Below are 27,527 nucleotides of genomic sequence, written 5' to 3' on the forward strand. Positions count from 1 at the left end.
GGTAACTACTTGATCAACTCTTCTTTAAAAATATGGGATAGGTTGGCCAGGCGCGGTGGCTCACGCCTGTAATACCAGCACTTTGGGAGGCCAAGGCGGTAGGATCACGAGGTCAGAACATCAAGACCATCCTGGCTAACACTGTGAAACCCCATCTCTACTAAAAATACAAAAACAAAATTAGCCGGGCGTGGTGGCAGGCACCTGTAGTCCCAGCTACTAGGGAGGCTGAGGCGGGAGAATGGCGTGAACCTGGGAGGCGGAACTTGCAGTGAGCCGAGATCACGCCACTGCACTCCAGCCTGGGCGACAGAGCGAGATTCCATCTCAAAAACAAAAAATAAATATAAAAAAAATTTAAAAAGTGGGATAGGCTTAGCTTATAGTTGGAAATAAAAGACGTCAGGAAACATAATTAGCCTTCTTTTACTACAGGTCTACAGGCACACTGTGAAGGTGAAGCACATTAGTGAGCCAATCATCATCTTTAATTCTGATGGTAAAATCCAATGTAACAAAACCTTTGGGCTTATGTGAGAAGATGATTTTGTCTCAGTGAGCGGCATACTATAATCGTTCTTTACTCCTCTTAAGATGAATTCTTTGGAACCAATAACTTAGTACAACAAAAACCCTCTCTAGACACTATCACTCTGGGAAAGTCAAAATGATTTAAGAGGTTAGGAGAGGATTAGTGTATCACTGAATTTTGCACAAGGAAGACAGAACAACCATCTCTCTAGCAAGTGGCAAATTAAATGAAAGAAAAGTTTTAATAGCGCAATAGACAGAACCCTGGGAACACAAAGACAAGGCCCCACGACTCCCTATCTCCGAGGAGGTCAGGAAGACTTCTCAGCGGAGAGGACCCTGAAAGATGAGCAGGGTCTTGCCAGGAAGGGTGGGGGGCAGGGTACTCCAAGCAGAGGCAGGAGCACACCCTGGGAGGCAGCTGGAGCTGATGCCTGGTGGCAGCTGGGGGAATCCCAGGGGTGCAGCCCGTGTGGCAGGGACAACAACAAAGGCAATGGGACAGATACTAGAAAGCAGACTGAGACAAGTGTGTGGGAGGTCAACCTCACTTTGCATGTAGGAGGACAGTGTTCAAAGTCCTCAACATGCATCACGACCACTTGAAGGAACTGTTAAAATGCAAGAGGTGAGGCCCCAAAATTCATGCTTCTAATATTCACCCAGGTGATGCTGCTTGGCCTAAGCACCACCCTGTGAGACCCACTGCCCTAGGAAATAATTGAATAACCCACCCCACCACCTGTCACTAGCCTCCCCACCCACCTTATCTGCAGTGTGGTGCAGGTAAAGCCTGTGCACCTGTTACTTCTCAAATTGACATTCTCTCTCTCAGAAAACCCCCAAGAAGCCCGTAGAAACCACGCATGAAACAAAGCAAAGCAGAAGAAAAATGGGGTGGAGACAGAATCTCCCTAGTACATGATCATCCCATGCTGTGCCCTTCAAGGTCTGAGGACACTCTCCTTGTGCTCAGAGAAGAGAGAGCATGGGTTTCTTTAGGCCTCATTCCTAATTGAAAAATCAGAGATCAGAAAAGGGTGAAAAAGACAATGCTATGATAACAAACACTACTGACACTTCAGTTTATTACAGTAGAATTTTCTGTGTAAGTGTAAACCGACACAATTCATGTTAAGCCCTTTATCTTCGTGTGTCAATCAGAACATGTTTACATTGTATATGTACATTCCCGTTTCACACAGACAGCAATCCTGGCCACCTAACACATTCAATAACTGAAGGCAATGATAAGAATGTAAGAGATTTCCATTACAGAGGTAACTCTGAGAACAGAAATTAAAAACTAAGTGTAATTTGAATGTGGACATTGTTTTTTACTGCCACAAGAGCCACTTAACATCATGCATATAAACAAAATAAATGCACACATAGAGGGCAGTCCTGAAGGCTCGGAACATTAAAACCAGAGTGCTACATACAGCAAAGAACTTACAAAGATGGGTGAGATGTTTCTATCCTGCCATGCCAATTAAGACATGGAAACTTTAACGGGAATTCAAAGACTAAAGGGAACACAAGCCCCAGTGTCCCCTCCACTTAAAGCATCTGTAGCCAAACAGATTGGAGCAGAATTGGTGCAGAGCTGTATTTGTAACAACTGTTTTCCTCGATCTTCATAACAACAACTTTATCTGCTCTGACAGTTACTCCAAATGCCTTTCTCATCTTAAAATGTCCCAAAGCCCAATATTCTAAGTCTCCATATTTCAAAAAACACCCTTATAAGAGCCTCTAATCCTTTCTAATTATCCACAGTTCCCACGGGTGGCTGGCTTCTCGACGAAGCAGGACACCAGGAGCTAGAGTCCCTCGGAGCCAGAGCTCTTCGCCTCACCATGAGGCCTTCCGAGGGGCAGCACCTGCCTAGTCCTACACCCTGTCCTCACTACCACCTAGCACCCACCGTGCATGAGACAGCACCCTAAACCTCCGAAGGACAGACTGTACAGCCAGCGGATGGTGCTGTGAGGTACAGCCAAGCTGGGGCAAGGCCCATGCTGAGCAGGCACCTGCAAAAACCAAGCTCCTTCTGCCTTCCTTTCCCTCTCTCTCGTGACTTTCAACTTTCTGCTCAGAACCAGGCAAATGTCCTAAATAAAAGTCGGCCCTGTGTCCCCTGTCCTCTCACTGGCTTCGTTTTGTAGAACACATTACATCATTCCAGTTACAGTTCACATCCTCATTTCAAAAGCATTTTACCTTGCCCTACAATGCTCCAGTTTCCTTAAGTGACCTGTACTCTTTTCAATCAGCCAGTTATCTAAGTCTAGCTGATAACAGTGTAGAAATCCCACTCATCTGTTCCCCTACCCTGCGGTGTGATTCTTCATGGATGTGGTGTCAAAACAGAAGCTTCTTGAAATACTGAGGCTTTCTATCTGATCTGGGGACTTTCCTAGAGAGGAGAAGGACTGGGCTAGTATTCAGAGACCAGCTACCTCTTGGTTCCATCACTAACCACCCACCACATGGCCAGAGGTCAGTCCCTGCATCACTCTACTACATGCACAGGAAGGAAATCCTCTCACATGCAACAACCTGGATGAAGCTTGAGGACATTATGCTAAGTGAAATAAGGCAGTCGCAAAAGGAGAAATCCTGCCGATTCTGCTCATAGGTACTCAAAGTAGTCAGACTCACGGAGACAGCAGAAAGTGGTTGCCCGTGGCTGTGGTAGGAGAGAATGGGAGTTATTAATGGGTACACAGTTTCCATTTTTCAAGATGAAAAGTGTTCTAGAGATTGACTCGACAGTAGTGTAAATGTACTTAAACCGTACACTTTAAAATGTTAAGATGGGAGGCCGGTGGGCGTGGTGGCTCACGCCTGTAATCCCAGCACTTTGGGAGGCTAAGGCAGGGGGATCACGAGGTCAGGAGTTCAAAACCAGCCTGGCCAACATGGTGAAACCCCATCTCTACTAAAAATACAAAAATTAGCTAGGCATGGTGCCTGGCGCCTGTAATCCCAGGTACTCGGGAGGCTGAGGCAGGAGAATCACTTCAATCTGGGAGGCAGAGGTTGCAGTGAGCCAAGATCACACCACAGCACTCCAGCCTGGGCAACACAGCAGGACTCCATCTCTTAAAGAAAAAAAAAAAAAAAAAAAAAAAAAAAAAAAAGAAGGGAGGCCGGGCGCGGTGGCTCACGCCTGTAATCTCAGCACTTTGGGAGGCCGAGGCGGGAGGGATCACTTGAGGCCAGGAATTCAAGACCAGCCTGGCCAACATGGCGAAACCCCATCTCTACTAACAATAGAAAAGTTAGCCAGGCATGGTGGCACACACCTGTAATCCCAGATACTCAGGAGGCTGAGGCATGAGAATCGCCTGAACCCAGGAGGCAGAGGTTGCAGTGAGCTGAGATCGTGCCACTGCACTCCAGCCTGGGTGACAGAATGAGATCCTGTCTCAATAAAAAAAGGTTAAAGATGGTAAGTTTTATGTTGTATGTATTTCACCACAATTTAAATATAGAGGGAAAGTTCTGCCGCATTTTAACACAAGTGCAAGTGGACAGCTGAGGGCAGACCACACAGCCCGTCCACCACCGAGAACCAAGGGGAACCCAGATGGAAGGAAAGCAGGTTTGGCCACAGCTCTGCTGCAGATACAGCACATACAGGCCAGGCATTTAAAGATGCCACCCATACCAGGTGTGGCTACGGGCCTGCATCCAGCACAGTCAGATTCGTCAGGACACAAATAGAAGGGTCCCCCGGGAGTGCTGCACTGACTCCCCAGGGAAATGGGCTCTGGGCACACAGCCACAAGCAGGCAGAGGTGGCAGAGCAGGTGGACGCCCGCATGCAACCTCTGTATTGAGTGGGCAAGAGCTAAAACACTGTATGCAACCAACCATTCTGCAAACTGAACTGTGGCAGGTTCTCACTATCTGTTATGTTTCAAGGGCAGAAGCTACAACCCATTGCATTGATTTTCTAACTTTGAGTGTTTGGCACATCTGTACCCCAACAAAGTTCTTCCTTTGTAAAATGCAGCAGGGTTACTATGAGGGTCGATCACGGCTCCAGCCTGTCCCAGCAAGCCCCTGCCTTCCCTTCAGTGATCACTCCCACTCTTGCCAAAGCTTCTGTATCTGCTACAACTTCTGCATTTACTCTTCTGCTCTAACACCTCCAGATTCACCTCCTCCCTCAAAGGAGTACTTTTTCTACTGCATGCTCATCTGAGCATCCGGAGGACAGTCCGCATCCCTGACTTCTTCACTGACGCATCCTACAATTTCTACTAAGACCAGGTACCCTCGGCATTTAGGACTTCTCCATCCACACGCACAGGAACCTCTGCCCACGAGCCCAGCCAGACAGCAGCCCCACGGAGGCCAAACCCATCATCAGCCAGGAGAGGATGTCTACAACCAGTACTCTCAGCTTCCCCAAAAAAATCACCTAAAGACCTTTCTCCCGAGCAGCTCAATCCCGCTCTGCTCCAGATGACAGCCAATCACAGGCCGACACTCAAGCCCCTGGTAGTAACATTCTCTTATCTGCACTCTAGCAGTGGTATCAACCAAAGGCAAAAACAGAAGAAAAACACTGCTACAAAGTGAAGCCCTGGGTCAGAAGCCACAAACCACAATAACCTGGGTTTTGGGGATGTGCCCATTTTCTTGGTATAAGGATTTTTTTTTAATAGGTATATTCCAGGAACACATACTTTGTCTACAATGCCTTGCTAAAATCTCTTTGTTGACAAGGTGAAGAAATATGAACCACATCTGAATAGCTTAGTAAATGTTCAATTTACCCTCCAAAGTGCTGATTAATGAAGAGACCAAGGAAGGTCTCTAGTGGAAGGCCACAGGTCTCTTTCTGAGTACTGTATATTTCAACATTTTTATCAATTACTTGAACGATGGCACAGATAAAATGTTTATCTAATTCAAAGATGACAAGTTTCCAGGAGCAATGGCAAATACATTGGATGACAGAGTCAAGAGCTAAAAAGATCAACAGATTGGAATTGCAATAGAGAGGAAATAAATGCTATTTGGACACTTGGGTGCAAAAAAAGAAATGCACAAATGTAGGAGGTGTGAAAAAGACTTAGGAGATTTAATTGGATATAATTTCTCTATGTGACGATGTGATGTTGTGGCTGCCAAAAAAAAAAAAAAAGAAAAAGTCAGGCAGTCTTAGACTGTACCTAAGGGCGACTTAGTAAGGGGCCAGGGGAAGAGACCCTGAAAACTGGGTTTCTGCCTCCACACATTAAGAGAGATAAGTCAGTGGAAGAACATCCAAGTGACAGCAGGGACCGAAGTCCCTTCTCATGGAGAACGGCTGCAGAAACCCAGCACACAAAGGTCTCCAGGGAGGGGGACTGGTCAGGCTCTTTATGACCCTGCTGGGGGAGAGAAACAGAGAACTTAGATCAACACAGGGTGAGGGACTGTGGTTCCATATAAGAACAGACAGTAGGATTCATTTGAAACCAGACTGGACTGCCTAAAGAGGTAATGAAGATTTCTGTGGAGCTGCACATTTCTGAGATTGTATAAGCCTGATGTGATTTACTATGATAACTCTTTTGGGGTGTTATTTGCTCTGTTTTGCAGCTAAGGAAACTGATAGTTAACAATGAGCAAATGACCTACCTGGGATCACTCAGTTAATTTAGGGAGCAGAGCTGGGGCTTAAATTAAGATGACCTCACATGATTCTAGGGGTAGAAAATTCCTCTTTGGCGGTATCTCTTAAGGCTGACAAGGATGCTACAGCCAGGTGCATATGATTGAAGAGGGGCTCTCTCACACACATGGTGCATGCTGACAGCCATCTGACCAGAGTGGGCACCTCTTTAAAGCCTCTGAGAGTAGAAACCTCTGTCAACCCCAATGCCTTGACCCGTCAAAGGAAGGCAACATAGGGAGCTCGTAAAAAGCTTTACAGAGCTTCACTTTGTATCTCATAACCCATATGTAAAGGAATAAAACTGACTTACTAGGGAAAATGCTATTATTTCAGACCTTATATTCCACTGAAAAGCATACACGTTTGCACAAGTTAACTATACAGCAGAATATCAAATTCTTGTTTTTGTTCACAACCCACAGAGGGAGGAAAAAAAATAAAGACAGAAAACACAATCTAACCCAACTGCATGAACTCCTCCTGCACATACAACATTTTCCTTAGAGGACAGAAATGGATCTCACAAATTTGGAACACCAAGATTTCCACTTCATCAGGCAACTGCCACTCATCACACCCTGTTTCTATTAAATCCCATTCCCTTCGTTATCTCCACACTTAGCTTTCCTTCCACGCACTGCTTACACACAGTTCAAACTTTCCCCAGCAAGCCACAGGAAAGTCGGCCTCCCCGACTTCAGCGCACCCATTCTTTATTCAGTGCTGATGCTCAGATCACACAAAGATCCCTTCATGCAAAGAAAGTTTCCACCCCACCAGAAAATCTATACATTCTTCCATGGAAATTGAGAAGTACATTTTTTTCTCTTTTACAAGTTCCAGTTGAGAACAATATAATTCTCAAACAGATGGAGAGCTCAGACAAACATGAGCAGCCCCTGCCTTTAAAGCAAAGCAGGCAGTGAAGTGTGAGGGGCCAAGTGTCAGTCACTGGCACCTGCATCCCCCCACCCTGAGTCTGGCCCAGGAGCACTGGAGGCTGAGGTCCAAAAAAAAAAATGGGGAAAGTCAGGCTGCCACAACCACATCACTCCAGGAAGATGGGGATGTTCACAGAGCCACACAGCAGTCCAAGTGGGGGTCCCTAAGCCTTCCTATGGCTCATCTTCTCTGAAGGGCTGACAGGCATGCTAACGGATTGTCGTGGAGGATTAATGAGCCTGCTATGGGCCAGGAACACATGAATGAATGGTGCAGTGACATCTTTGAGGAGCCGCCTCACCCCTTTAATAACCCTCCAATTTTGTTTCCCTGCACCCTTGCGCTTCAGCACGAACTCTGTTAATTTGCTTGAAAGTCAGCAGCATGTTACATCATGTAGACAAGAACAATTATGCTTTAAAAAAAAAATCCAGAGGAATAAAAGTATGCCAATTAAGTGCAAAGGGATCAACGTAAATGCTCCTTGGTACCAGATAAAGGACACATTTCCAAATGGTCACCAGAAACGAGGCAGGTGCTGCCAAGCAGCACACTGACAAAGTCAGAAATGTCTCCCATCACTCCTCTTTAGGACAGCACAAGTTCAGCCTTGAAGAAGTCTACCCTTGACAGTGGGCAAAAACAGAAGACAGAAGGTCAGGCCGGGCACGGTGGCTCACGCCTGTAATCCCAGCACTTGGGGAGGCTGAGGCAGGCGCACTGCTTGAGGCCAGGAGTTCAAGACCAGCCTGACCAACATGGTAAAACCCCATCTCTACTAAAAACACAAAAATGAGCATGGCATGGTGGCATACACCTGAGGTCCCAGCTACTCAGAAGGCTGAAGCACGAGAATCACTTGAACCCGGGAGGCGGAGGTTGCAGTTAGCAGAGATCATGCCATTGCACTCCAGCCTGGGTGACAGAGCAAGACTTCGTCTCCAAAAACAAACAAAACAGGAGGTCATTCAAACAAAAACATCCCTGAGAGGTGGAGATGACCCAAAAGGCAGGCAAGCCGCTGTGCCCAGTGCACCAGGGAGGCAGAAATCCCCAGGCACCCACCAAGTAAGTCTACAGCGTCCTCTGCATTCTGCAGCAGGAGGCAGGGCTGCTGGACAGCAGCCCCATTCAGCAGCTTTGTGGACCAGTCTTCCCAGGGACCTGCTGTAGAACAAAGCTCAAGGTATAAAGGAAAATAAAACCCAAAGTCTCAAATCCCCACAACGGGGTGGTAAATCCTGCCCCCCTACATGGAACTGGCACTACTCCGAGGCAAAGCAAACGCTCCCCTGCCCGTAGCCAACATCACCTCTATGCCTGCCTCATTCTGCTCATCCAGGACCCAGCTTCCAAGACCAAACAGGTCTCCCAGCCACAGCACAGCAGCCTATGGTTGCTGGATGGCACAGCAGGAAACAGCAAGGACATTCATATGGGGTCAGGGCGGTGCTGCAAGCTCTCCCCACACAGCCCTGGGTTAGGGAACCACAGAGCATGCTCCACCAGCCCTTCCATGCTCTCTAGGCAACACCACGGGCAAATGGAACATAGGACAAAGGGACATGGGACAAAGCCTTGGCAAAATGCACTCACGCTGGAGACTAAGGATCCAGGGTCTCCCACTGCTCCACCACTCATACCTCCCACCCAGGCTTACCCCACCCTGAGGCCCCTAGTATCGAGGGCGGGGGTGGCTACGTCTATATCCTCCCTACTGATGTCCCCATACCATCAAGAGGCTCTTACCAATGTATCAGGTGGTAAATAACAGACTCTCACTAACTCCATTTTTAAATGCTGGGGCATATGACCAAGGACAGTAGTATCTCAGGTAGGTGTTGTGGGAAAGAGCTTTTACATAATGGCTTTGATTCCTTGAGGGTAGACCCCTATTTTGTTTATATTGTTAACCAGAGCTTGGTATTAAACAGAGTTTCCAAATGTTACTGGAAAGTCCAAACTCACCATCATCTTACATAAGGTTTCCAGGGTATAGTAAATATACTTCTGACAATTAGAGAAATGCAAACTAAGATATTTTTAGCTTGGCTGGGCATAGTGGCTCATGCCTATAACCCCAGCACTTTGGGAGGCCGAAGGAGCAGGACCGCTTGAGCCCAAGAGTTCAAGGCTACAGTAAATAAACTATGATGATGACACCACTGCATTCCAGCCTGAACAACAGAGCAAGACCCTATCTCAATCAATCTTCTTTTTTTCTTTGGAGCCAGGGTCTCACGCTGTCACCCAGGCTAGAGGGCAGTGGCACGATCTCGGCTCATTGTAGCCTCAACTTCCTGGGCTCAAGTGATCCTCCCACATTGGCCTCCCAAACAGCTGGGACCAAAAGCAAGCACCACCATGCCCAGCTAATTTTTTGTATTTTTGGTAGAGATAGGGTTTGGCCATGTTGCCCAGGCTGATCTTGAACTCCTGAGCTCAAGTGATCTGCCCACCTCGGACTCCCAAAGTGCTGGGATTACAGGCATGAGCCACTCTGTGCCTGGCCAAGGAGGTATTTTTAAAGAAATATTTTTAACTTAACAGATTCACAGGAAAAAAATTACCAATCTAATAACACCAAGCTTGAGTGAGGACATGGGGCAACAGGCACTCTCCTACTTTTGGGAGGAGCATTATGTGTACAGCCATTTTGGAGGACAACATCTACCAAAAAATAGAAATGCCTATAACCTCTGAACAGTGACTCCTCTTCTAGAGATCCAACTCTCATGTAGGTGGGGCAAATAGATATATGTCCCAACACATACACTGCCTCATCCAGGTGGTCAAGGTTAACAACGATGGTGATAAGTCATGCTGACAAATGATTGAAAGGAAGGCATTTCAGCTCTGTGGTCTTGCTCCCAAAAACCCACGGTCCCAGACTAACCATAAGAAAACCATGGGCTGGGCATGGTGGCTCACACCTGTAATCTCCGCACTTTGGGAAGCCAAGGCGGGCAATCACCTGAGGTGAGGAGTTCGAGACCAGCCTGCCCGACCTGGTGAAACCCCATCTTTACTAAAAATACAAAAATTAGTTGGGTGTGGTGGCAGGCACCTGTAATCCCAGCTCGGGAGGCTGAAGCAGGAGAATTGCTTGAACCCGGGAGGCAGAAGTCGCAGTGAGCCGAGGTTGCACCATTGCACTCCAGCTTGGGAAACAAGAGTGAGACTCTGTCTCAAAAAAAAAAAAAAAAAAGAAGAAGAAAACCATGAGACAACTCCAAATTAAGAGGCAGTATGCACAAAACCTGGCCAGTGTCCCTCAAAACTGTCAAAGTCACTAAGGACAAGGAAAGTCTGAGACCCTGTCACAGACCAGAAGAGGTGAAGGAGACAGCTAAATGTAATGTGCTGTGATGTGCTATTCTGCACAGGATCCTGAACCAGGAAAGGAACATTGGGCAAAACTGGTAAAATCCAAAGAAAGTCTTAGTTTAGTTCACCGACAGTCATGGAGTAATGCTGGTTCCTTAGTTGTGGCAAATTACCATGGTGACATAGAATGTTAACAGAGGGGAAGCTGTTAAGAGGTATATGGGAACTCTCTGGACTATCATGGCAACTTTTCTGTAAATCTAAAACTATTCTAAAAGAAAAAGTTTATTTAAAGAAAGAGTGAGTATGTATGAGCATGTAAGCCACAGGACAACAGGGATCTATTTAAATGTTTTTTAAAAAAGTACCCTTACTGCTCTGTGGCTTGCTTCTGCCTGACCTACCAACACCGCCCCACCCTGCCGCCCCCAGTTTCTTATGCAGGTGGACATAAACACATGGAAAAAATGCCTGGAAGGAGACATGCTGATGGGCCAGTAGTTCCTTCTGGGGAGTGAAGCAGACTCATAGAGTAGCAGGAAGAGGAGAGGGTGAGGTATATCACCTATCACCTTCTACTCTGTAACCGTGTATTGTTCTAATTTCCATAAGAAACATACATTCACGTATTAATTGTATACTTAAAATCATTTTAAAAACAAAGATCATCCTGCTATAGGAAGAGAGCCAAGATTTATTAAAATGAAAAACCACAAATTGCAAATCTGTGTTTAAATGACGGCTAAGAATAGCATTTTTGCTTGCATAGGGAGTATCTGCAAAGCTTACCCTTGGGAAGCAGGGTGGAAGAAGGAAGAGTCAGAGGAGAGGAGGAGGGGCCTCGCATGTTTACTCCTTACCTCCTGTTTTAATTTCCTACCATAAGCATGTGTTTTTGTTTTTGTTTTGGGATAGGGTCTTGCTCTGTCACCCAAGTTGGAGCACAGTGGCACAGACATGGCTCACTGTAGCCTTGACCTCTTAGGCTCAAGGGATCCTCCTGCCTCAGCCTCCTGAGTAGCTGGGACTACAGGGGCACACCATCATGCTTGGCTCATTTTTTAATTTTTTTGTAGAGATGGGGGTGTCACTATGTTGCCCAGGCTGGTCTTGAACTCCTGGACTCAAGAAATCCTCCTTAGTCTCCCAAAGTGCTGGAATTACAGGCCTGAGCCACCACGCCCAGCCAAGCAGGTTTTTAAATCATTATCATCATGAAAATGATCATAAATCCTCAAAGTTCATTCCTTACCTGCTCCATCTCCTTGACCCTCAAACCACACCCAAAGGAGCCCACATTCTGGAATTCTGCTTCTACAGCTGTGATGGCATCCCCCTCCTTTGCCGGCAGCGTGAGGACACTGTGAGAGAGCAAGCGCCCTCAGAGGTGGGTGGCCCCTGCCCTCACTCACACCGTTGGCTGAAACGCTGGTGTCTCTCCATCAGACAGGATCTGTTCAACGTCAATGCTGTTCTCCACTGGGGCATCCTGAAAGATCTATATAAGGGGGCAACTCATATCCATCTGTGATGGCAGCAAAGTGTGGCAAGGCAAGAACCTAATGTGCCTTCTGAGTCATCTTTAAACTATGCAAGGTCTCTGCCTGCAATAAATATATTCTAATACTTTAGATTAATACTTTCTGATTAATCAATCTATGACAAACCCCTGAATCCTCAACCATGGCATCTAAAAAAATGTAGTGCAACTGGCTGGGCACAGTGACTCACGCCTGTAATCCCAGCACTTTGGGAGGCCAAGGTGGGCAGGTCGCTTGAGGTCAGGAGTTTGAATAACATGATGAAACTTTGTCCCTACTAAAAATATAAAAATTAGCCAAGTGTGGTGGTAGGCACCTGTAATCCCAGCTACTTGGGAGGCTGAGACAGGAGAATTGCTTGAACCTGGGAGGCAGAGGTTGCAGTGAGCTGACACCATACCACTGCACCCCAGCCTGGGTGACAGAGCGAGACTCCATCAAAAAATGAAATAAAAAAGTAGTGCAACTGTCCAAAGCTGCTTGTCCTTGAACAGGACGCCAAAAACCAACCAAGCAACCAAAAAAAAATCTGCAAGATATCTAGAGAGGGAAAACAGCACAATGAAGATGAAAAACTGCCATTTCATGCTGCTTTTAAGATCAAGTGATTTAATTTCACTAACATTGATTTTTGCAGAGTGATTTAATTTTGCTAACACTGACTGAGCTTCTGCTTACTTAATGTTAACATCTGGGCAGCCAAAGTCGTCACCCGCCACACAGAGGGAGGAGGAGAAACATGAGGCCATCTGAGAGCCCGTCCACATGCATATACTGATGAATCAAAGCATACTGCTTAAAAAGAGGCTTCCAAGATTAATCAGGGTTTATTTTTTAGATCCTGAATCTCTCAGGATGTCTGATAAAAAGTTGGGCCCTTTCTCCAAAAAAAATACACTTAGAAAGAGTTTGCATGCCATTTCCAAAGGTCCTCTGAACCCCATCTACAGGGCCTTTTGAGTGAGTCACAGACCGTCATCAACTAGTCTTGAGCTATAAGCATCTGTGATACCATTTTACAGATTAAAAAAAAAAAATGAGGACTGGAGCGATTGGGTGACTTTCTCAAAATTCTCCCACCAGCTAATGGCAAGGTGGAGAGCTCTGGTCTCATGCTGCTAAGCAGGGTTTTCTAGAAAACATGCAGCACACTCAGCAGTGGTTAGCACCGACCCCCAACGAAAGCATTGTAATAGCATTCCCATATGTGCCAACGCTAGGCAAAGGTATACACATGAAATAACAGTGCCATCACACACACACACACACACACACACACACACACAGGTGTGTGTGGTGAGTCGAAGAGAGAAAGTTGGGAGCGGGGCGGGGGGGAGAGAGTGTGTGGGGGGAAGTGAAAGGCAGAGAGAGGAGGGAGAGTGGAAGAGGAGGGAGAGTGGGAGAGGAAGGAGAGTGGAAGAGGAGGGAGAGTGGAAGAGGAGGGAGAGTGGAAGAGGAGGGAGAGTGGAAGAGGAGGGAGAGTGGGAGAGGAAGGAGAGTAGGAGAGAAGGGGAGGGGGAGAAAATGGGAGGGGGAGAAAACGGGCGGGGGAGAGAAGGGGGTGGTGGGAGAACTATACTACTGACACTAAGAATTTGGGCCAGGGCTGGCCAGGGCTCAATCCAAAACCCTGCCCCCTACTCGTGAAACAAGAATCTAGGTTCAGATCACCAGAGAGCACACTGAGAAGCCACCATGTCCTTCCTTCAGTAAGGTGCAGGCAGGCAGGGGGTCTCAATCACTGGGACTCAAACTCCCAGCCCATCAGCCACTGTTCCATGCTACAAACCACAGAGCACAAGACACCACTGCAATTCAGAAGCAAAGCCCCAAGGTAAGTGGTACCAAGTATCCCATTTCCACAGGCACTCCAGGACCACTACCAAACAGGGGCTGGCAATCATGAGGAGTCCTGCTTTCCAGCAAGGAGATAAGTAACTTCCGCCTTCCACTGGAGGCCAGAGATGGCAAAGACAAAAATCTGAAGATAAAAAGAGGCAGAGAGCTCTACAGCTGGACACTTCTAAGAGCTTTATTTCTTGTCCCAACTTAACCATTAATTACACAATGACAACCTGGGGATGCTTTGGATTCTATGCCAAGTCGTGGCTTCTAACGCCACCACCTCTCTCTCCCCTGGTTACCACACAGCATCTCGCTGGGGGCTGGGCCCTGGTCTAGCCCTCCATAATGCACCCTCCACCCTACTACCAAGGCGGACTTTCCAAACCACAAACCTGACAGTGCCCATTCTTCTGCATTAAGTCCTTCAAAACCTCCCTGTGCCTTCCAGAGAAAAATCCAACCTCCTTGAAATGGCCTAAGACTCTGTGATTTGACCTGTGTCAATACATCCAGTCTCAGCTCCCGATATTCCTTTACCAAGGACAAGACATGGAGCCAACTGAGGTTTCTAAACTCCAAGTCACTGAGTACACATGCTTCCCAGCAGCTCCTTCCATCAAAACACCCATCTTCTCTAGGCCAGGCCTTTAACACTCGCCTGGGTGCAGACTCACCCCTTCACTGCCACAGGACCCCGACTGCACTAATTTCTCTTAAGTTTAGGCACTCACTTACCTACTGGACTGTGATCCCATGCGCAGCTGGAACTGCACTGTATTTACTGTCCTTCACAAGAGCCAAACCAGCACAGGTGTGAGAAATAGCAGGTGCTTAGTAAACACCGGGCAAATGAATGACAAGGAAGTAATCAGTTGCCCTTGTTCACATGCTCCCTCTCTTCCTTCTCCTCCTCCCAAAACCTTTAGGTTTTCCCACATGCTCCCTCTCTTCTCAAAACCTTCAGCTTTTAAGTGAATTCATACTCATAAAAATTTAGTAAGCCAGGCGCGGTGGCTCACGCCTATAATCCCAGCACTTTGGGAGGTTCAGGTGGAAGAACTGCTTGAGGCTAGGACTTCCAGACCAGCCTAGAAAATATATCAAGACCGCATCTCTACAAAAATTTAAAAATTAGCCAGGAGTGATGGCGCAGGAACATAGTCCCATCTATTCAGGAGGCTTAGGGGGGAGCATCGCGTGAGCCTAGGAGGTTGAGACTGCAGTGAACTATGATCACATCACTGCACTCCAGCCTGGACAACAATGTGAGATCCTGTCTCTAAGAAAAAAAAAAGAAAAATACTTCATTGATATTTGCTAAAACTCAAAAGTCCCATCAAAACCATAATGAGATACCACCTCATATCCATTAGGATGGATAGCTACTATAAAAAAATAAAATTTAAAAACAAAATAAATGTTGGCAAGGATGTGGAAAAATTGGAATTCTTACGCAGTCTACATGGAAAACAGTACAGTGGTTCCTCAAAAAATTAAAAATAGAACTGCCATATGATCCAGCAATTCCACTTCTGGGTATATACCCAAAAGAACTGAAAGACTCAAGGAAATATTTGTATATCCATGATCATAGCCATGTTATTCACAGTAGCCAAAGAGGGGGAGCAACTCAAGTGTCCATCAACAGACAAATGGATAAGCATATATACCATGTGGTGATGGACATTATATAAATGTGTTATCACACATACATATATTATTAAATATTATTGGGCCTTAAAAAGGAAGGAGATTCTGGACACATGCTACAACCTGAATGAACTTTGAGGACATTATGCTCATAAAATGAGCCAGTCACAAAAGGACAAACAGTATACGATTCCACTTACATGAGGTATCTAGATAGTCAAATTTACAGACAAAGCGGAGTGGCGGTTGCCAGAGACTAGGGGAAAAAGGCAATGGGGAGTTGTTTGACGGATATGGAGTCTCAGTTTGGGAAAATGAACAAGTTCTGGAGATGGATGGTGGTGATGGTTGCACAACAATGTGAATGTACTTAAGATGCCACTGAACTTATACATTTAAAAAAATTCTTTTAAGTAGACTCAATAGCTGCTGTCTGACACCACCCTTTAAAGTTCAAAATGGTTTCAGACACTGACAGCTGCCACACCATCCAAGGAGGCTGTGGCTCCAAGGCTGGGTAATCAGGCTACCTGAGGTGGAGTGTTGAGCCGCTGATGCCTGGGACCTGCTGCTAGACCTGAATACTGGAAGCATGCTGGTGTTCTTGCACACTCTTGTTCCGTCTTCAACCATCATCTGGAGGAAGCACCACCAGAGGCCCAGCCCACAGAGGCATCTTTGGAGGGACCCTGGACAGACAATGCACAGATATACACATGGTCTGAGCCAGTCAGGGAAAGAGCCACTGGGAAGATACCAAAGGGACACAGAGGAAGAGGTGCCCGGCTGGGTAACAGAGAGTAGACTGGGCTGGAGGAGACTGAGGATGGAAACCCACTGGGAAGCTGGTGCCCTAGATTATTATTAACCTCCCCACACTAAGCAAGCAGAAGTTGGGTTCTGTCCTCTAGTAAGTTACAGCCCCAGTAAGAACCCACAAAAAGCATCTAAGCATCTAGGCATCTAGGCATCTAAAGAACTCAACATCTACCATCCATCCAACGTGTTCATCCACTTTCCAGGAAGTATGGTGATATGACTGTAAACGCAAGCACAGCATCATTCTTCTTAAAAGCCAACAGTTCCAGCCAGGCATGGTGGCTCATGCCTGTAATCCCAGAACTTTGGGAGGCTGGAGGGAGAGGACTGCTTGAGTCCAGGAGTTTGAGTGCAATCTGGGTAACATAGTGAGACCCCATCTCTACAAAAAATGTTAAAAATTAGCCAGGCGTGATGGCACATACCTGTGACCCCAGCTACTCAGGAGGCTGAGAGGCAAGAGGATCCCTTGAGCCTGGGAGGTTGAGGCTGCAGTAAGCCGTGACCATGCCACTGCATTCCAACTGGGGTTACAGAGCAAGACACTATCTCAAAAATTTAAAAAAAAAAAAAAAAAAGGAAAAGAAAGAAGAAATATATACATGGAGGGAGCCTACAGCGTGGGGTCAGACTCCTCACAAAGTTTCAAACATCCTGAAGCTCGGGGAGACTAAATAATTTGCCCAAATCACACTCACTAAATATTAGCGCTGGATAGAATGCAAGCCCAGACTTCCTGAAGCCAAATCCCACATGCGTTCTCTCAGCACACAGAGGGTCTCCCACTGACTGCCTTTCTCATTCTACTCTCTCATCTGCAGCAACCCAGTGGCCAAATTTTGCTCCATTTAAAAAAGAAGGAAAGAAAGGTCCCTGTCCTCATCTGGATAAGCTTTAGTTATGTTTGTATAACATTCAGAAAACGCCATAAAAGATCTTCACTGAGTGCTGTGCTAAGTGTTACTCAATAAACCACAGCATGGAGGTTGCCAACTGACGTTTAGCTATAACCTGGAAAGAGTACTGGCTGAATACATTTCTTTTTTTCCTATTTCAATTTCTAGGTATCATTTATATTCATCAGCCCCCATCCCCCACCTCCCCCATTAGCAAGCATAAAACAAACAAAAAAACCCACAGAGCTACAGTTATAAGACACAACCAGAGTAGGTGGCATATCATGATAAACAAAGATGACAATAAAACATTTTTCCAGCTGTGATAAACATATTTAAGATCTATCATAGAGGCTGCCAGAGCTAAAACTGAAAACTATGAAAATTGCAAGTTGTTCATAACACAGAATTTATGTCTTAGAAGCTTTTATTTTTTAGGCAGAAGTTGTCTCACTAGGAGATCATTTCCTTACCTTTTTAAAATTTGAACTTTTAAAGCTGTGACATGTTGAGGCTGTCACACGTCCAAAGTGATTTAACAACTGGCTGAGGGATGGACTGAGGCTGAGCACGGGCACATGGTACAGCTCAGAGGCCCAGCTGGAGAAGACAATACTGCTCAGGGCAGCCCTACTAAGCCTCCAGGAGGATCCCAAAGATCTACACCCGCCAGGTGATTAGGACATTCACATTTCATTACATCTCAAATACTGTGAACAAGCAATTCAATTAACAGCTGTCTCAGTGTCTTAGAGATCAGAAAAAATTAAGAAGAATGGTGAATTACGTCCAGATTTCCAAATACCCATGCCTTTGTGCCTTTTCTTGGCTTCTGAAACCATCTGTCTTCCTTTCCCAACTTAAAAAAGAAAAAATGAAAACTTTAAACAATAAACCTTGCCATCCAACTGTGACTGATGAGATGTAGTTGTGAAATGGGCTTGTCAGATGCACTTATATAAGAGGATACCCACTTGATTGCAATTAATAACATCTCTAACATCTGAAAAACTTTAACAGACAATGATTTTCTCAATAAACAAAACTGTTGTGTATTACACTAAGCTGAGCTAAGATTACCTCATCCCTTAAAAACCAATGGCTGTAAACAAGTTGTAACACAACTGGGCAATGCCCACACAAGCAAAAGTCCCTTTGCAAAGCCCAGCAGACTTCCCAGCAACTTCCTGGCCTTCCGAGCAGAAACAGCCCCCAATTATGGGACTAAAGGAGGAGACTTAACAGAACTGGAGAATATCAGATTGTGAAAGACTCGGAACAGCACACTTTACTTTTAGAATCCTAAAATAAACACAGCGAGACCACTTGAGGAATCATGGAGGTGTATCCGTGAAAAGGCACTATATCTGCTTTTTAAGTCACACACCCAAACTAGTCAGATCTCTCTTAAAACCCTTGCTATCAACCTTATTCCACCTCTTTTGATGAACACCTACTTATGCCATGCACTTTGTCAGATCCTATGGAAACAAAGAACATGTTTCCGGCCCTTAAAGAATCCCTATAACCACACAAAGAGAAAGGGAGAGAAACCAGTAATCTCAGCACTGTGTGATCAGAATATCTAGCAGTGCACACGAGATACACTGTGACATAGGGAGGTCACTGATATGAGGGGTTAATCAACTCTGGGGAGCGAAGTGGTGCCCCGGAGCCTGCTCCAACTTAAATGCATAGCAAGAAAAGTACAACCACTGATCACATTTGAGACCCAAATAAGACAGTAGGTATGAATTTAAAAAGCAACCCAGGCCGGGTGTGGTGGCTCACGCCTGTAATCCTAGCACTTTGGGAGGCTGAGGAGGGTGGATCACCTGATCAAGAGTTCCAGACCAGCCTGGCCAACATGGTGAAACCCCATCTCTACTAAAAATACAAAAATTAGCCAGGCATGGTGGCACGTGCCTGTAATCCCAGCTAGCCGGAAGGCTGAGGCAGGAGAATCGCTGGAACTCGGAAGGCAGAGGCTGCAGTGAGCCGAGATCACGCCACTGCACTCCAGCCTGGATAACAGAGTAAGATTCTGTCTCCAAAAAAAAAAGGCAACCCAGAGAAAGATATTAGTTTCTGTGTGCCTAAGGAAAATGTAAAAATGTAGACAAGCTCTTCAATTAAACCTCCAATATTTCTAAATCAACTACAGGATTTAAAGAGAAAGACTCCTTTTATAATTACATCTGACACCTTTCCCCATGAAAACATCTCGGAGCACAGATACGCTTCTTCAATGTGAAGGTCGGTCTCCATGGGCCCTAAAAGGAACACTAGCTCACCTTACAGGAACACCCTCAGCAAACATGAGAGGGGCAGTCATCTTTCTCCTGGTACCTTCCCAGCTCCTCCTGGAAAACAACTCAGATAACCTTAGGAGACCAAAGAGTCCTAATATGATTTAGGAGGTGGAAGTTACTCAAAATCATTTCAAACAAGTTCACCACTGAACGCTTCCTGTGACCAAATAACGGTGGCAGGCCCTGAAGGTTTCAACGGTTCTGCTCCATCCACCCTGCTGTTCATTCATCAGTCCTGCCCCTAGAAGACCCTATGCCTGAGGACCTAAGGGTGGTGAATTCCTTCCTAATCGCTCTCTACCCTACACAGAAAATCACTACGCTCAAAAGAAAAAGTATAAGGGCCCCATCCACATTCCAAATTGATTTCACATGACCCAACAGAAATCACAGCATTTCTCCCCTCCACCCACCCATCCTGAAGAGTGACCATCTCCTTGGTCACACATAGCAAACAATAACTCAGATGACACCAGGGACAGCCCTAAATTCAAGTATTAGCCTGATGCAGGTCTAAAGCAGAGATATGAACACAATTTTTGAATCAAAGCAACTGAACCAGACTCACCTTTACTAATACACAGGGTAAAATTCCACTGAGTTTTTATGAAAGCCATGTCATAGCTCCCCCAAGAATAGCCCTGAGGTTGGAGCATGAGCCCCCGACAGGGATGGCATCCAACCACCCCAGGCAGGAGGGTCTGCTGCCTCCATCCCTGCAGCCAGGAAGCATCAGATGCCATCCAAGCTGTCTTCTATGGCTCACATATCCAGCAAATTACAGCACTCCCTAAATTTAGAGGTTTATCCTTGAACTACTCCTTGGAATGAACCCAAATAGGTAAGCATTTTCTCCTCCATAAGGCTACCCATTACCTACACCCATTGCACGAGACTACAATCAATGAAAACCTCCTGATAACTATCAGAATAGCTGGTGGTGAATGCAAAGACACAAGCAGAGAAGCAAGAATTAAACAACAAGGTGTACATGTCATGCGCCAGGTAGACATGCAAAACAAGGTGCAGGCAGAAAGTAGAGCAGCTGCCCTCAAGATGTCACAATCAATCAGCAAAGCAGACTTGTAAAGAGACAGAATCCTAACATAACCAAAGTGCTACAGAGGCTTAAGGAAGCAGAGTTCTGTATCACTTAATGACGGGGATGCATTCTAAGAAATGCACAGTTAGGTGATTTCATCATTGTGTGATCATAGTATACTTACACCTCAATGGTATAGCCTACTACACACCTAGGCTATACAGTATAGCCTATTACTCCTAGGCTACCGACCTGCAAACCTGCAGTGTGTTACTGCACTGAATACTGCAGGCAGTTGTAACACAATGGTAAGTATGTGTGTATTTAAACATACCTAAACACAGAAAAGGTACAATAAAAATATAGTAAGAAGGATAAAAAAAAAAAGTACATATGGCCAGGCTCACACCCATAATCTCAGCACTTCAGAGGCCAAGCACTTGCTTGACACCAAGAGTTCAAGACCAGCCTAGGCAATATAGTGAGATCCCATTTCTACAAAAAATTAAAAAACAAAAATTAGCCAAGTGTGGTGGCACGAGCCTGTAGTTCTAGCTGCTTGGGGAGGCTGACACAACAGAATCATTTGAGCCCAGGAGCTCAAGGCTGCAATGAGCTATAATCACGCCACTGCACTCCAGCTTGGGTGACAGAGCTAGACCCTGTCTCTTAAAAATGAAACAAAAGGCTGGGCACAGTGGCTCACGCCTGTAATCCCAGCACTTTGGGAGGCCAAGGCGGGTGGATCACGAGGTCAGGAGATTGAGACCATCCTGGCTAACACAGTGAAACCCCATCTCTACTAAAAATACAAAAAATTAGCCAGGCGTGGTGGCGGGCGCCTGTAATCCCAGCTACTCGGGAGGCTGAGGCAGGAGAATGGCGTGAACCTGGGAGGTGGAGGTTGCAGTGAGCCGAGACTGCACCACTGCACTTCAGCCTGGGAGACAGAGCGAGACTGTCTCAAAAAAGTATATATATGTATATGTAGGTATATGGGAGTACTACCACGAATAAAGCTTGCAGGACTGGAAGTTGCTCCCCCGGGTGAGTCAGTGAGTGGTGAGTGAATGTGAAGGCTGAGGACATTACTGTACACTACTGTAGACTTTACAAATACTGTATACCTAGGCCTCACTAAATTTATTTAAAAATTTCTTTCTTCAACAATAAATTAAACTTAGTTTAACCACAACTTTTTTTTACTTTTATAAACTATTTTTCTTAAATTTTGGTTCTTGTATATATTTTCTTTATATTCTTATTCTATAAGTTTTTTCTATTTTTAACTTTTTTTTAACTTTTTAAACTTTTTTGTTAAAAACTAAGACACAAACACACACGTTAGCCTAGACCTACAAAGGGTCAGGATCATCCATGTCACTGCCTTCCACCTCCATATCCTGTCCCACTGGAAGTCTACAGGGGCAGTAACCCAGGCAGAGCCATCAGCTCCTATGATAACAATGCCTTCTTCTGGATACCTCTTGAAGGACCTGCCTGAAGCTATTTTACAATTAATATTGTGTTTAATAAGTACAAGTACACTCTAAAATAACAATAAAAAGTACAGCATAGTAAATACATACACCAGTAACATGGTTGTTTATTATCAAGTATTAGGTACCGTACACAATTGTATGTGCTACACTTTTATCTGACTGGAAGCACAGTAGGCTTACACCAGCATCACAACATGTGAGTAATGCCTTGCACTACAACAGACACGATATCCCTAGGGGACAGCACTGTTTTCAGCTCCATTATAATCTTATGGGACTTCTGTTATAGATGAGGTCCACCATTGACCAAAACATTATGTAGAGCATGACAATTAATTCTGGATTTGGATGGGGACACAAAATAAGCACAGCTCTGGCAGGTCTAATAAAGATTAAGAGAGAAAAGCAACTAAAACATCTGAGAAAACAGGGAATAACACCACACAGAAAATACTACACACAACTGAGCTATAATTTTTAATTGACTTGATAGAAATTATTAAATTACTAAAATTGATTTAAAAAGAACCAGAAGGCCAGCATGGTGGCTCATGCCTGTAATTCCAACACTTTGGGAGGCCAAGGCAGGAGGGTCGCTTGATCCCAGGAGTTCAAAACCAGCATGGGAAACACAGCGAGACTCTGTCTCTACAAAAAATTTAAAAATTAGCCAGGTATGGGTCCCAGCTACTCCAGAGGCTGAGGTGGGAGGCTTGCTTGAGCCCAGCGGGCTGGGGCTACGGTGAACCATGACCGCACCACTGTACACCGTCCTGGACAACAAAGCGAGATCCCGTCTCAAAAAAAAAAAAAAAAAAGAGCATCAGAGGAAAGAACCAGAAACCTGGAACAGACCAATACCCATGGAAGACTTTTTTAAAGCTGTCACAAAAACTAACCATTTTTTTACGCCGGGCATGGTGGCTCATACCTGTTAATCCCAGCACTTTGGGAAGCGAAGGCAAGCGGACCACTTGAGCCCAGTAATTCTAGACCAGCCTGGGCAACATGGCAAAACCCCATCTCTACAAAAACTACCAAAAAAAAAAATTAGCCGGGTGTGGTGGCAAGCACCTGTGGTCCCAGCTACCAGGGAGGCTGAGCTAGGAGGATTGCTTGAGCCTGGGAAGTCAAGGCTGAAGTGGGCCAAGATTATGCCACTGCACTGAAGCCTAAAACACACACACACACACGCCAAAAACTATTTTTTTTTTTTAAGTGTCAGCCTCCAGGCATTTAACAAGTGAGTTGTTCTAAACCTTGAAAGGACAGTTTATTGCCACACTATAAAAACTGTTACAGAGAAGAAGGTAAAAAGGAAAAGTCATTAATTCATTTTACAAAACTAGCCTAGGCCTGACAGCAAAATCTGGAAAAGAATGCATCTAAAGAGAACTGTAAAGCTATCTCATTTAAAATAAGAGATTAAAAAATCTGAATATGTTAGCAAACCAAATTTAATTAGGAATTTAAGCAGCCACCCACCGCAACGAAAAATAGTTTAACACAGGAATTTGAGGAGGGATTACTACTAGGTAATCTATTCCTACATCAATTAATAGGTGTAACAACCACATCTGAATCTAAATGAATGCCAAAATGACATCTGATGACATTCAACACCCATCCTTAATAAATCACCCAAGAAAACAAGACAGGCAATTCTTCAACATGATGAAAACCTCTTAAACCAAAAGATGCTTTACATATTGAGAAACAGAGGCATTATCAACAATATAGACAAAAAAGGACAAATATGCCTGTAATCAACATGTAACAATTCTGGATGTGCAGGCTAATGCAGCAAGACCCTATGACCAACCCTAGTTGGTTGGCCCAACCACCATGCCCAACCCACTAGCCATACCCACATTCATCTCCCACCTTCTAGCCAGCTGCATGCAACTCAGTTCTGGCCAAGGAGAAGCAGGGCCTACTGGCTGAGCAGCACTTGCTGACCTGTCATTCTGCCTTTTTTGCCTTTTGTCTTCATCCCTTCCCAACTTCTTCCTGCCTGAAACACAGACATAATTCCTGGAGGTCGTCTTGTGTTCATGAGGACAAAAGCCACAGGCTAAGGATGAAGAAACAGAAGTCAGGAGCCCGGTCCTCACACCCTCTTTGAGCACCTCACAGCAGCCACAGAGTCCTTCCCTCCAGACTGCCTGAACTTGAGAAAAGTCAGCCCTGTCGGCCTACTCCCGTATTAGGCAGGCTTTCAGTTATTTTCAGCCATTTATATTCCTAAATGACACACACCTAATGGTAAGTAAAGACGTATTATGTACCACAAAAATGGAGACCAAATTATCCTTATTTGTCATCAATGATTCTCGGCACAAGAAAATTAGGAAGAGTCAACTGAAAGACTATTATAATGAATAAGAGCAATCAACAAATTGGGTAGATACAAGGTAAGTACAGAAAATACCAGAGCTTTCCTCACACACAACCAATAATCACCTAAGAGAAACAAGAGAGGTCACGCGTGGTGGCTCACGCCTGAAATGCCAGCACTTTGGGAGGTGAAGGTGGGAGGGTCACTTGAGGCCGTAAGTTTGAGACCGGCCTGGGCAACACAGCAAGACCCTGCCTCTAAAAGAAAAAGAAAAACCTTAGCCAGGCATGGTGGCGCAAACCAGTAGTCCCAGCCACTCAGGAGGCTGAGGTGGGGGATCACTGGAGCCTAGGAGCTCAAGGCTGCGGTGAGTCACGACTGCACCACTGCACTCCAGCCCGGGTAACAGAGCGAGACCCTGTCTCAGAAATGAAAAAAAAAGATGTTAATTAAAAAAATTTTTTAAATATAAACAACGGGGAATAAAGACTCCTTCTACATTAGCAACAAAAAAGTGTTCATTAACCAGAAATAACCCAAAAGGAAAAGTATACAACAACCTCTATGACCTTCTGTGATTTCTTCATGGACAGATAAGAGTTGAGTAAATGGAGAAACACGAAATGTCCTTGAATGAGTAATTCAAATATCTGGAAATGTTTTCTCCCAAACTGATTTATTAACAAACAAAATCTAATGAATTTGTGTTTTCTTTTTTGGAAAAGTAGCGGAGAAGAATTGCAAAAACAACACACACACACACACACACACACACACACACACAGTTCACCTGAAATAATGGTGCTTCAAATTTTTTTTTTTAACCTGAGTGGAGTTTCTTCCTAGAAGATGTTAACATGTATAATGAAGCTACAATGTTTAAGACAAAATGATTTTACCACAAACAAAAAGCAGATCAGTGGGAGAAGACAGCTTTCAAATAGTGGCAGAAGACAGCTTTAAAATAGAGTCTCGGCCAGGAGCAGTGGCTCACGCCCGTAATCCTAGCACTTTGGGAGGTCGAGGCAGGCGGATCACAAAGTCAGGATTTCAAGACCAGCCTGGCCAACATAGTGAAACCCCATTCCTACTAAAAATACAAAAATTAGCCGGGCATGGTGGCATATGCCTGTAGTCCCAGCTACTCGGGAGGTTGAGGCAGGAGAATTGCTTGAACCCAGGAGGTGGAGGTTGCAGTGAGCCGAGATGGCGCCACTGCACTCCAGCCTGGGCAACAGAGTGAGACTTTGTCTACAAAAAACAGTAATAATAAAATAAAATAGAGTCTCTAGGCTGGGCGCAGTGGCTCACGTCTGTAATCCCAACACTTGGGAAGGTGAGGTGGGTGGATCACCTGAGGCCGGGAGTTCAACACCAGCCAGGCCAACATGTGGAAACCCCATCTCTACTAAAAATACAATAAAAAAATAGCCAGGCGTGGTGGTGCACGCCTGTAATCCCAGCTACTTAAGAGGCTGAGGCAGTAGAATCACTTGGACTGGGGAGGCAGAGGCTGCTCTGAATAGAGATCACACCTCTGCACTCCAGCCTGGGCAACAGAGCGAGACTCTGTCTCACAAAAAAAAAAAAAAAAAAAGAAAGAAAAAAAAAGAAAAGATATTGTTAGATAATCCAGTGAAGAAAAAAACAGCACAATGTGGGGAAACTAAATTGTCAACAGGAGGAGGTAACTTACTTAAGTACAAATACATTCTAGAAGTATTAAAGAATTAAAAGAAAAAGATAAACAAGGAATCAATATGCGTGATTAACCGATTTTGACTTGAGTATAAACTCACTAAGCAAGGCAATTAAAGATCACAATGAAGAGACTGCTGTTCTATATTAAATGACACAACCTTTTAAATGCTAAAATTGCAAGGCTCAAGTTAGTGTTCAATTCTGGTGGAGTATGGATGACAGACACTGCTTCTGGAAGCTGAAACTAAGAATTTTCTGCAAAATATTTTGGCAATATTTATCTAGGATCATGCACACTTAACACAATTCTTATTCCTTACTTTCCACTTTTAGGAATCTAGCCCAAAGAATTAATCAGAGTAGCGTATCAACAACAATACACAAAAATTTTATCACATCATTTTTTAATGATCAAAATTATAAAATGGGCCAGGCACAGTGGCTCACACCTGTAATCCCAGCCCTCTGGGAGACCAAGGTGGGCAGATCATTTGAGGTCAGGAGTTTGAGACCAGCCTGGCCAACATGGTGAAACCCCATCTCTACTAAAAATACAAAAATTTGCCAGGCATGGTGGCATGCACTTGTAGTCCCAAATATTTGGGAGGCTGAGGCAGGAGAATTGCTTTAACCTGGGACGCAGAGATTGAAGTGAGCTGAGATTGCACCACTGCACTCCACTCCAGCCTGGGCAACAGAGCAAGACTTTGTCCCCCCCCCAAAAAAAAAAAAAAAATTGTAAAATACTTAAATTTAGCATTTATAGAATAATTTTAATTTTAATAATTTCATTAAAGACCACCTTCCAGGTGATAAAGATATAATGTTATGGGCAGAAATTCACAATATGTGTGTACGTAGTATACTACTAATTTCATTTTTTAAAATATATAGATACACATATAAGTTTAGGGGGAAAATCTCAGGAAAATACAACAAAATATTAACAATGGTTACCTTGAGATTAAGGATAATTTTTATTTTCCTTTTATAGAGAGACAGAAAACTTATTTTCTAATTTTCTCCTCATAATCATCTATTACTATTATAATTTGAAAAAAGCAATACACATAATACTTGTAGTGTCTGGCGGCAGGCAAATGTGTCCCTAATCAAAGGTTCATTGTTCGTCATAGCTGCACGTTATTTTTAAACAGGTCAAATATGTGAAGTCATTCTAGTGCTATGTGTACACGTGATTGTTGAATCAATGATAAGAGCCCTCTGAACACACTCTGTAGACCTCATATAAAGGAGGCAATGGGCTCTTCTGGAAGAGAAGTAACTGGAAGGACAAGGAAGCCTAGGGTTATGATATTGGCAGTGATCTTGGAACTCTAAGGACCTCCATTTCTTTAATATACATTTACAGAACATCCACCACGTGCAGGTAGCAGGCAT

General features: G+C 44.8%; 1 protein-coding gene and 1 long non-coding RNA gene across 5 annotated transcripts in view; one reads left to right on the top strand and one right to left on the bottom strand.

Moving 5' to 3' along the window:
* The window catches only part of IGF1R (insulin like growth factor 1 receptor), a 317,640-nt gene that overhangs the window by 264,503 nt on the left and 25,610 nt on the right, over positions 1-27,527 (bottom strand). Inside the window, exon 1 of one of the 4 annotated variants that reach the window (XM_055277091.2) lies at positions 16,047-16,287. The exons of 2 other annotated variants lie outside the window; for them this stretch is intronic. In XM_055277091.2, the coding sequence (XP_055133066.2) occupies positions 16,047-16,152 (106 nt within the window). In that variant the 5' untranslated portion in view covers positions 16,153-16,287. Of the gene's footprint in view, positions 1-10,220; positions 10,240-16,046; positions 16,288-27,527 lie in introns of those variants that run through there. One more of the 4 variants, XM_063640064.1, reaches the window with a different exon arrangement.
* LOC129482019 (uncharacterized) lies at positions 10,661-14,337 on the top strand. The gene is made up of 4 exons (XR_008657570.2): positions 10,661-10,780; positions 10,913-11,036; positions 11,927-12,076; positions 13,887-14,337. It is a non-coding gene; the product is annotated as an uncharacterized lncRNA (long non-coding RNA).

This window comes from Symphalangus syndactylus, chromosome 5, assembly GCF_028878055.3.
Source record: "Symphalangus syndactylus isolate Jambi chromosome 5, NHGRI_mSymSyn1-v2.1_pri, whole genome shotgun sequence".
Taxonomy (NCBI): domain Eukaryota; kingdom Metazoa; phylum Chordata; class Mammalia; order Primates; family Hylobatidae; genus Symphalangus; species Symphalangus syndactylus.